This window comes from Suricata suricatta, chromosome 6 (assembly GCF_006229205.1).
Source record: "Suricata suricatta isolate VVHF042 chromosome 6, meerkat_22Aug2017_6uvM2_HiC, whole genome shotgun sequence".
NCBI classification, from domain to species: domain Eukaryota; kingdom Metazoa; phylum Chordata; class Mammalia; order Carnivora; family Herpestidae; genus Suricata; species Suricata suricatta.
Window position 1 is genome coordinate 28,846,046 of NC_043705.1, and position 11,196 is coordinate 28,857,241.

At 38.4% G+C, this 11,196-nt stretch overlaps 1 protein-coding gene across 2 annotated transcripts in view; it reads right to left on the bottom strand.

Moving 5' to 3' along the window:
* CDC25C (cell division cycle 25C) overlaps nt 1–11,196 on the bottom strand; it is a 30,936-nt gene that overhangs the window by 10,855 nt on the left and 8,885 nt on the right. For both annotated transcript variants that reach the window (XM_029941985.1, XM_029941984.1), the window contains exon 8: nt 9,656–9,811. In XM_029941985.1, the coding sequence (XP_029797845.1) occupies nt 9,656–9,811 (156 nt within the window). The remainder of the gene's footprint in view (nt 1–9,655; nt 9,812–11,196) is intronic.

Here is an 11,196-nt window from a genome sequence, read left to right on the forward strand (position 1 = left end):
GTAGTGCTTAGGTGAAAATTTCCAGTTGTAAAAGCCTGTAACAGAAAAAAAAGAATGATCTCAAGACAATGACCTAACCTTCCATCAAAAAGGAAACTAAATCCACACAAGAAGAAGCAAGGAAATAAAGATCAGGGCAAAAACTTAGTGAATTAAGAACAGAAAAGAGAGAAAACAACAGAACCAAAAGTTGGTTTTTTGAAAAGATCAACAAAATTGATAAATTTTTACCTAGATTGACCAAGAGAAGAAAGAGAGAAGACTCAAATTACTAAAATTAGGAATGAAAGAATGGACATTACTAGCATTTTTTTTTCAGAAATATAAAAAGATTATAGGTGGATATTATGAACAATTATACCAATGAATAAGAAAACTTAGATTAAATGGGCAAATTCCTAAAAAGACAAAAACTACTGAAACCAACTTAAGAAGGAATAGAAAATCTGACTAGACCTACAAAAAAATAAAGATTGAATTAATAATTTAAAAAATTCCCACTAAGAAAAGCCTAGGTCCTGATGGCTTCACTAGTGAATTTGGCCTAACATGAAAAAAACAAAAAACAAACAAACAAAAATCGCAATTCTACCCCAAACTCTTCCAGAAAACTGAAAGAGAGAATTCTTTCCAAATGATTACCGCATTACACTGATACCAATATTACAGGCATTACCAGGAAAACAAAACAAGAAAGATCAGAATCTGTCATGAGCATGGATTCAAAAATCCTCAGTAAAATTTCAGTAAATCAAATCCAAAGTAGAAAGGATAATACATGATGATCAAGTAAAGATATCACCTGCATGCAAGGTTGTTTAGCATTCTAAGATCAATATAATTAACCATATTAATAAGTTAAAAAAAGAAAACTCCTAAGATCATCTCAATAGATGCAGAAAAAGCAGGCATCAAAATCTTTTCTGTTCCTGCTAAAATCTCTCAGCAAACTCAGAATAGAAGGGAAGTTCCTCAGCCTAATAAAGGGCATCTCAAGAAACCTGTAACTAACAATACTCAACAGAGAAAAAACTGGATGCTCTTCCCATAAGATCAAGTACAAGGCAAAGTGTTCTCAATAATTTCTAAGATTGCAAAGGAATCCTGATAATTTGTCAAGTATTAATCTAGGAGAAAGGGAGAAACTGGTAATACAAGAAGGAAAAAGAGAGAGCAGATTACTGCAGGAGCAGACAAGAGGAGATGCTTCCATGTGACTCAGGGTTTTTGCAAAATCTTTACAATGGCCTACAAGGCCCTGCATGACCTACACTCTGCCCCACTCTGTACCTGCTAAATTTGCTCTAGCCATACCGGCTTCTGGCTGTTCAATGGACATGCCAGGCACACTACCACTTCAAAAGCATTGCACTTGCTTTTCCTTCTGCCCAGAAAAACTCAGCCCTCCTGATATCTGTTTGTCACCTTCAAGTGTTTCAGATGTCTGCTAAAACATCACTCTCAGAGAGGTCTTCTCTAATCTTCACAACCTATCAAAACTATCAACTCCCACTCTGCTCTAGCCCAATCCAAGTACTCACTATTCTCTTTACCTGCATTTTTACCATAGTCTTTTATCATCTGTCATATTATAAATGTATTTGTTTACTGATCTGCTTCCTCCGGACTAGAATGTAAGCTCTATGAGAGCACAGACTTTGCTGAGTTGTGTTCACTATTGTACCCCCAGCATTACCAAATTATTAAATCAAGTGTGGAGGGAGAGGGGCTTCAGATGGGGGAGAGATACTTCATGCAGTATGACAAGAGGGATGGCACATTTTATGGATATGATAGCAGATAGAATATTGTATTTAGTGAGAGAAAAAGGTAGCTTTCTTCTGATTGCTTCTGTTTTCTCTTTGAAATGAAAACAGTTCAACCTTTTTTAAATATTTATTTCTGAGAGCGAGCACGTGTGAGAGTGTGTACATGCATGTGGGGAGGCATGTGGGGGTGGGGGAGAGGATCTGAAGTGGGTTCTGCGCTGACAGCAAAGAGTCCAATGCAGGGATTGAAATCACCAACTGTGAGATCATGACCTGAGCCAAAGTCGGACACTTGATTGAGCCACCCAGTGTCACCCAGGCATCCCAAAACACTTCAAACTTACATGTCTAAGTCATCCTTGATCCTCTCCTTCCTTCACAGCCTATACACAACCCATCAAGTCCTGTCTGTTCTGCATCCAAAACAGCTTTTTAATTTATCCATTTCTGTCCCCACAGCCACCACCTTAGTTCAGGCGACCACCAACTTTCACTAAGACTACTACAATAGCTTCCTATCCTACTCTTACCTGCTTCCAATTCGTTTCCCACTCCTTCCAACTTTTTTTTTTTTAATGTTTATTTATTTTTGAGAGAGAACAGGGCAAGAGAAAGAAAGAGACACAGAATCCAAAGCAGATTCCAGGCTCTGAGCTGTCAGCACAGAGCCCGATGCAGGGCTCGAACCCACAAACCGTGAGATCATGACCTGAGCCAAAGTCAGACACTTAACCCCACCCAGGCACCCTTCCTTTCAACGCTTAATCCTCTCTAATCCATTCTTCATTGAGCAACAAGGGCAGTCTTCATAAAATAAATGACATCATATTATTCCTCTGCTTAAAATGACCCAATAGCTTGCCAATGCACTGAGAACACATGTATTACCATAGCCCCAAGGCCCTGAATGATCTGTCTCCCAATTGCCTTCCATCCCACTTCAGGCAATTCTCACCCTCATTCACACTTGCTTCTCAATTTCTTGCACACACCAAGATCTACTCAACCTTGGGACCTTTGCACCTACAATATTCCCGCCTCATAGAATGCTCTTGTCCCTAGTCATATCATGTATGGTTCCTGCACAACTAGAGTAACCAGCTCATTTGAATCTGTCACAACTTTCCCACTTTTAACAGTGAAAGGCTCAAGTCATAGGAGCTTCCTCAATGGCAGGCAAACTGGGACAGTTTATCAATATGTTCTTGACTAAATATCTGCTACTCAAGGAGGCCTTTCCTATTTATTCCGTTAAAAGATTCCCTTCAATTAGGGTGTATCTCAGTCCCTTTTTGTTTCCTTCATTACATTTGGACAACTGCAATAGTTAAGTTATTTTGTCTGTTATGGTAGTCATTTGCAATTTGGCTAAAATTGGCTAGTTGGTAAAATCTCAAATCAGATGAGGGGCAGTCATGCATCCTGATAAGAAGGCCAAAGGGTTACAGGTATTCCCTTTTCTATTCTTTTATAGTCAACCAGATATTTCTGACTGGATTTTGAAACTTGAGCAATAACACAAAAAGCACAGGTTGAGACATTTTTTATGGCTGCAGCATCACAGTGGAGAATATAGTGGGTGGAAGTAAATGTCCCTGAACAGCAGAGTCCAGCAGCAGGTGGGATCACATTGTGGAGCCAGGGGTTCAGTCATGGTGACAAGTGTCCAGGCAGCTGGTAGTGACGTCCCAAGAACAATGACCCCACAGCAGCACTTTGGCCAGGCTTACCTTGTTTTCCAGGCTTCCTAGTAATTCTGAGCTCCTTAATACCCTCCAGAAAAATCCCTTTTCTGCCTAAGGTAACTAGAAATCAGTTTCTTTTCATTGCAACCAAGAATTCTCACTAGAAAATCTATTAACTTGACAAACGTGGATTTGTTGTTGTTGATGTATGTCCCTTGACAAGAATATGAACTCCGAGAGAGCAAAAACCTAGTCTGTATTGTTCATTATTTTATCACCAGTGCCTAACATGGTGAGTGACACTTAACAAGTACTCAATAAATATTTTTTAAATGAATGAATCAAAAATCACTAAGGTTACACAAATCTCCTTATTTACCAGGTATCTATTTCCATTTCACATCAAAGAGGCAAACTCCAAACAAAAATCCCTATGCCTTTTCTATTCTAAAACCTACTGCTGTGCATATTCTTTTACAGTGTGCCCTCAACTGAAAATGTTATAAGAGTCACAATACATTCAAATGAACACATATTTTTTTGAAGACTAACAAATACCTCAAAGCTGTATGCTATTCTTCCATGTAAATAAACACAATTTCCAGAGTATTTCCTGGAGTCAGTCTATTTTAAATCCACTCTTCCATATTGTCTATACCATACAATGCAGAATGATGTTTCAAAGTCATGGAAAATTTCAATTACATTCACCATATCATACTGATCATTTCTAAAAGCAGATTAAACACATTAGATACATTTTCAACAATAAAATTGAAAACAAAAAATTTTCTTTTTATCAACATTAAATTTAATTACCTAAGTTAATACTAGTTGAGATTTGACTATTTCAGCTACATTTTGCAAACATGAAGACTAACATTTCTAAGACCACCACTAAATGTTCATTCTACATTGCTTTTTGTTTTTCTCCAGAAGGTCTAGGAACCTTTCCTTGTGCTAACTATCCCTAAACCTGCTGTTTTTCCGCTGTTCTACCCTCCACTACCAGTAAGCCCTCAATTATGTTTGTTTCAGGGAGATCAGCACCAATTCCCTCAATACCCCTCCTGTCTCCTTCAGATTTTATCTTGGTTCTGCTGTTTTCTTACAAACCAAAGACATTAAAACAAAACAGGATTTAATATTGTATTATATAGCAGGGGCTCTCAAACTTCAGTGTACATCACAATCATTTGGAAGGATTGTTAAACAGACTGCTGGGCCCCGCCCTCACAGTTTTTGATTCACAAGTTCTGGGATGGAGCCCAAAAATTTGCACTGCTAAGAAATTCCTACCTGTCACTGATGCTACTGCTCCAGGGACCGTACGTTTAGAGGATTCCAGATCTGTACTACCCATTATAGTAACACTAGCCACACATGGTTGTCTGCAACAAAATTAAAAATTCAGTGTCTCAGTTGCACTAGTCACATTTTAAGTGCTCAAAACCCACATCGTGGCTACTGTACTGGACAGATATAAAGCATTTCCATCATCTCAGAAAGTCTTACAGAAGAGCAGTGTTCTAGATAATCGATTCACCATCCTCCAGAACACTTGAGTCCATTCAAACTCTGCCTATTCAACCTTACCAACCCTATTCAAAAAGCAATGTCAGGGGTGCCTGGGTGGCTCAGTCAGTTGAGTGTCCCACTTCAGCTCAGGGCATGATCTCACACTCCTGTGAGTTCGAGCCCCGTTTCAGGCTCTGTGCTGACAGCTGGGAGGTTGGAGCCTGCTTCAGATTCTGTCTCCATCTCTGTCTCTGTCCCTTCCCCCACTCATACTCTGTCTCTGTCTCTCAAAAATAAATTTAAAAAAAAGAAGAAGAAAAAGAAATGTCATTACTACATGGTCCTGGGATAACTTTCACTTCCCAGGTATCTTCATAAAAGACACAAATAGGGGCGCCTACCATTTTATAAGCCTTTTAATAATTCCCTTCTGTGGTTTCCAAAAGTTGATTATAAATTTCTCTAAACTCTTCAAGACTGTCACCTAACACTCTCTGCTGAGTCATGAGATTACTGCAACTTTCACTTGGCCAAGGACATCAAGGCCACTGAGCATCCCTTCTCTATCAGTCTTTATAATTCCACACATTTTGGCCCTTACAACTATAGTAATTAAGCACTTATACTGTGCTATAATAACTAAGCATTAGTAACTAAGCATTAGTAATTGAACAAATATTGTTCTAAATGCTTTATGTACAATTAACTCATTTTCAACACAACCCAATGAAATAGTTATCCAAACGTTTTCTCTTTTGTAGATTAAGAAACTGAAGCATAGAGAAGTCATATAACTGTACCATATTGTTAAAGGCAAGCTATAGAACCCAGCAAGCCTGGATCCAGACTCTGTTACCTTCTAGACTAATATGCTCCACTAACTCCCACACTCTTGACTTTTCCCTGTAATCCCAGATAATCTCAAAGTTGCTCTTCAATAGGTACTGGGAACAGTGATCAGATAGGGTTAGCCTTAGCTGTTATGTTTTTTTTTTCCCAAGAAGAATATATTCAGGTATAATCTGTGAATAAAAAATGTTTAAAATAACTCACTACAAAGCTCTAGTAAGCAAAACTATGCTACTGCTGGGGTGCCTGGGTGGCTCAGGTGGTTAAGCATCCAACTTCAGCTCAGGTCATGATCTTGTGGCTTGTAAGTTCGAGCCCCATGTCGACCTCTGTGCTGACAGCTCAGAGCCTGAAGCCTGCTTCAGATTCTGTGTCTCCCCTTCTCTCCGCCCTTCCCATGCTCATGCTCTGTCTCTCAATAATAAACACTAAAAAAAAAATAATAATAAGATACACTAGAGAGCAATGGATTAGAATAAAGTCCAGAAATAAATCGTCATGTATATGTTCAAATGATTTTTGACAAGAGGTCCAAGACCATTCAATAAGGAAAAGAAAGTCGTTTCAACAAATAGTGCTGAGATGACTGAATATTCACATGCAGAAGAGTGAAATCGGACCCCACCTACCACTACACATAAAATTAAATCAAAATGGACCAAGACCCAAATTTAAGAGTTTTGGGACACCTGGGTGTCTTAACTGGTTAAGCATCTCAGGTCACGATCACATGGTTCCTGAGTTTGAGCTCTACATGAAGCTCTGTACTGACAGCATGGAGTCTGCTTGGGATTCTCTCTCCCTCTCTCTTTGCCTCTTCTCCATTTGCTCTGTCTCTCAAAATAACTCACTAAACTTAAAAAAAAAATTTAAAAGCTAAAACTATAAAACTCTTCAAAGAGTTTGTTTGGGGTGATAAAAATGTTCTAAAGATGGATAAGCATAATCATAATAACGTGAAGGTACTCAATGCCACTCAACTATACACTTTAAAAAATAATTAAAATGGTAAATTTTATGTGTATCATATTTTGCCACAATAAAGAAATGTTTATTGAGTAAATATAGGGATGTCTGGGTGGCTCAGTCAGTTGAGTGTCCAACTCTTGATTGGCTCAGCTCACAATCCCAGAGGTCATGGGATCCAGTCCTATGTTAGGCCCCTCACTAAGCACGGAGCCTGCTTAAGATTCTCTCTCCCTGGGGCACCTGGGTGGCTCACTCAGTTAACCATCTGACTTCAGCTCAGGTCATGATCTCATGGTTTGTGAGTTCAATCCTTACCTTGGGCTCTACACCGACAGCTCAGAGCCTGGAGCCTGCTTCAGATTCTGTCTCTCTCTCAAAAGTAAAGATAGGGGCACCTGAGTGGCTCAGTCGGTTAAGCCTCTGGCTTCGGCTCAGGTCAGATCTCACGTTCGAGGGTTCAAGCCCCTCATCAGGCTCTGTGCTGACTCTAGCTCAGAGCCTGGAGCCTGCTTCAGATTCTGTGTCTCCTTCTCTCTCTGCCCCTCCCCCTCTCATGCTCTGTCTCTCTCTGTATCAAAAATAAATAAAAATACTAAAAAAAAAAAAAGTAAAGATAAACATGTCCCTCCCCTGCTTGTCCTCTATCTCTCAAAAGGAAATAGATAAACATTTTTCAAAAATTCTTTTAAAAAAAGATGCTTTCTCTTTCTGTGCCCCTCTCCCCTGCTCAAGCTCTCTCCCTAAAATTAAAAAAAAAAAAGGATAAAAATAATAAATATATAAAATTGATCCCTCTGTTCATGTCCTAGATGTCTCCTTTTTGATTCCTGAATGATGTTATTCCTGTCTGTATTTGTTTAATTATCAATCTCCTCAGTGGCTATCACTCCATTTTTACAAGCCCTTACTCTCTGTTTAAACTTAGAGTCATTAGCCTTCATTTTTCATTCTATGCAGGTAGCCCTGAAAAGTACCTTTCCGGTCCTGATGACTCCACTCCTCATTCAGGATTTCCATTTAAATTTCTGTTAACATCTCTAATTCAAATGTCTAAATCAGAACACACCTTATTCCCTTTGAATTCATCCTTCTTTTTAAATTCATTACAATATCAGCACTGCTCCAGTTACTCCAGTTAAAGTAAAAGCAGTACTCTACTAAACTTCTAGGTCCTTTTTTTTCTTTTTTAGGTTGGCTCCATTCTGGGTGTGGAGCCCAACAATGGGCTTGAACTCATGACTCTGAAATCAAAACCTGAGGTGATCAAGAGTTGGATGTTTAAAGGACTGAGTCACCCAAGCACTCCTTTTTTTTTTTTTTTTTTTTTTTTTTAAGTAATCCTGTACCCAACATAGGGCTGGAACTCACAGCCCCAAGGTCAAGAGTTGTATGCTTTAGGAGCACCTGGGTGGCTTAGTCAGTTGGGTGTCCAACTTCAGCTCAGGTCATGATCTTGCAGTTTGTGGGTTTAAGCCTTGCATCAGGCTCTGTGCTGACAGCTCGAAGCCTGCATCCTGCTTCAGATTCTGTATCTCCCTCTCTCTTTGCCCCTCCCCTGCTTGCACTCTCTCTCTCAAAAATAAATAAACATTAAAACAAATTAAAAACAAAAAAGAAAGCGTCGTATGCTCTATTGACTGAGCCAGCCAAGTGCCCCTCTAGGCCCCTTTCCTACCACTCTGTCCTTAACAGTGCTTTTATCAATCTGTCATTTTCTTGGGTATTAGTTTGCTTACTTATATTGTCTATCTTCTCCACTAGAAAAAATACAAATAGGAGCTCCATGAAAGTTAAGAATCTTGACCACCATAATCATGACTCTGTCCTCAGTTCTAGTATAGCACCTGGTAAATATCAATCTCATAATAAATATTTACTGAATGCTGTTATACCTTACATTTTCTTTTATTAACAATAAAAACATATGTGGGCTATTATAAACTGCTTTTCTTTTATTTATTTATTTATTTATTTATTTATTTATTTATTTATTTTTAGTGTTTTATTTATTCTTGAGAGAGAGAGCACGAGTGGTAAAGGGACAGAAAGAGAGCAGGACAGAGGACCTGAAGCAGGCTCCACACTGTCACCACAGGGCCCAATGTGGGGCTCGAATCCAGAAACAGTGAGATCATGTCCTGAGCTGGAGTCAGACACTCAACCAACTGAGCCACCCAGGCACCCCTATAAACAGCTTTTAATAATTAATCGTATTCACAACAGTCCTACTAAGGAAGTATTTCTCAGTATTATGCTTTCTATTTTATAAATAAAAAACTGAGCTTTAGATTGGTTAAGTGTTTTGCTCATGGTTATAACACTAAATAAGAGAATAAGGACTAGAATCCAAGTATTTGACTATATCCTATTTGTCTTGTATAACCAACAAATTTAAGAAGTAGACTCCTACACATACTGTTTCAAAACAACAAAGTTGATTCGGAAATGCTAAGTACCTCAGAAACTATCTTTGATATATTACATGGCCAGTAAGCCACAGGCTTCAGGTATGCCTCCCATTGATATGGGGAGGATAGAAGACAAAAGAATATGTTGTAAAATACCTGAAAAATGATGCTAGGTTATATTCCATCCATTACTATTTTTCTGGAGCCATCATTTACACCAAATTACATTGATGGTGACATACTCAAACTACTAACTGGAAACTTCTCACCCAGCAGTACTAAGAATCCCATAGTTACCTGATATCAGTCAGGTAGCCCTTAGAGTTTAGAGGTCATGTCTTCTTGATCTCTGCAGACCTACCACTTAGTAAGTGGCTGAAACCCAGTATATACACAACATTGTTAATTCAAGAATGAAGGAATATGGAAAATGCAAAGATATGAGGGAGCACTTTACCTTGGTCTCTTCTTGATCTTCCAGAGAAAACTCCATCAATTCATTTGAAATCTCTGCCTCGTGTTCTCCTAGTTCTGAATTTTTATCCAATTTTGGAAGTATAGTAATGGGACTGCCAAGATATTTCATTTCTTTTTCCACCAAGTTTCCATTGTCCTATCAATTATATTGACAATATTAAAAACTATTCAGAACCCTTATGTGATACTACATACATTATATTATATATAAAAATTAACTCAAAATGAAGTGAAGACTTAAACATAAAAGCTAAAACTATAAAACTCTTAGAAAGAAGCAGTGGGAATGTTCATGACATTGGATTTGGCAATGATTTCATGAATATGACAGAAGCATAGGCAACAAAGAAAAAATGGACAAATTGGACTTAACAAAATTAAAAACTTTTGTGCATAAAAAACACTACCAAGAAAGTAAAAAGGCAACCCACCAAATGGGAGAAAATATTGATAAGTCATAAATCTGATAAGGTATTAATATCCAGAATATATTTAAAAAACTCATATAGCTCAATACCAAAAAAGCACACAGAATGAAAAATGGTACAGCTGCCATGGATAACAGTATGGCAGCTCCCCTCCAAATTGAATATAGAATTATCTTATAATCCACCAATTCCATTTCTGGGTATATACCACAAAAAAATAAAACAAGTATTTGAACAGTTATTTCTATACCAATGTTCATAGGAGCATCATTCGAAATAGTCAAAGGTGGAAACAACCTGGGCACCTAGGTGGCTCAGTTGGCTAAGGGTCCAGACTCTTGATTTTGGTTCAGATCATGATCTCATGGTTTGTGAGTTTGAGCCCAACATCAGGCTCAGTGCTAATAGTGTGAGCCTGCTTGGGATTCTCTGTCTCCCTATCTCTCTGCCCATCCCCTGCTGTCTCTCTCTCTCTCTGAAAATAAAAAGTAAAAAATAAATAAAGCTTTAGAAAAAAAAGAAGACTACCCAGTAATTTATCAGATTCCAAGTCTTCCTTTCTCTAAGTAATCAAAAATCCTAAACACGGTCAACTTAATCTACTTAGGATGGGCTATGTTAAAATAATTTTTCCCTAGAATTGAGATTAGACCCCAAGTCCCTGGAGTATTTTGAACCCACTGTCTATTAAAGGAAGTGAGTGCCTGACTCCAGTATCTAGGGCTGCCTGGGTGGCTCAGTCAGTTATGTATCCGACTTCGGCTGAGGTCATGACCTCACAGTTCATGGGTTTGAGCCTCACATCGGGCTCTGGGTTGATAGCTCAGAGCCTGGAGGCTGCCTGGGATTCTGTATCTCCCTCTTTCTCTGCTCCTTCTCCATTCATGCTCTGTCTCTGTCTCTCAAAAGTAAATAAAAGTTTAAAAAATATATATATTTTTAAAAAATGAATGAGACTGAAGAAGACACCAAGAAATGGAAAAACATTCCCTGCTCATGGATTGGAAGAATAAACATTGTGAAAATGTCATTACTACCCAAAGCAATCTACACATTCAATGCAATCCCCATCAAAATTGCACCAACATTCTTC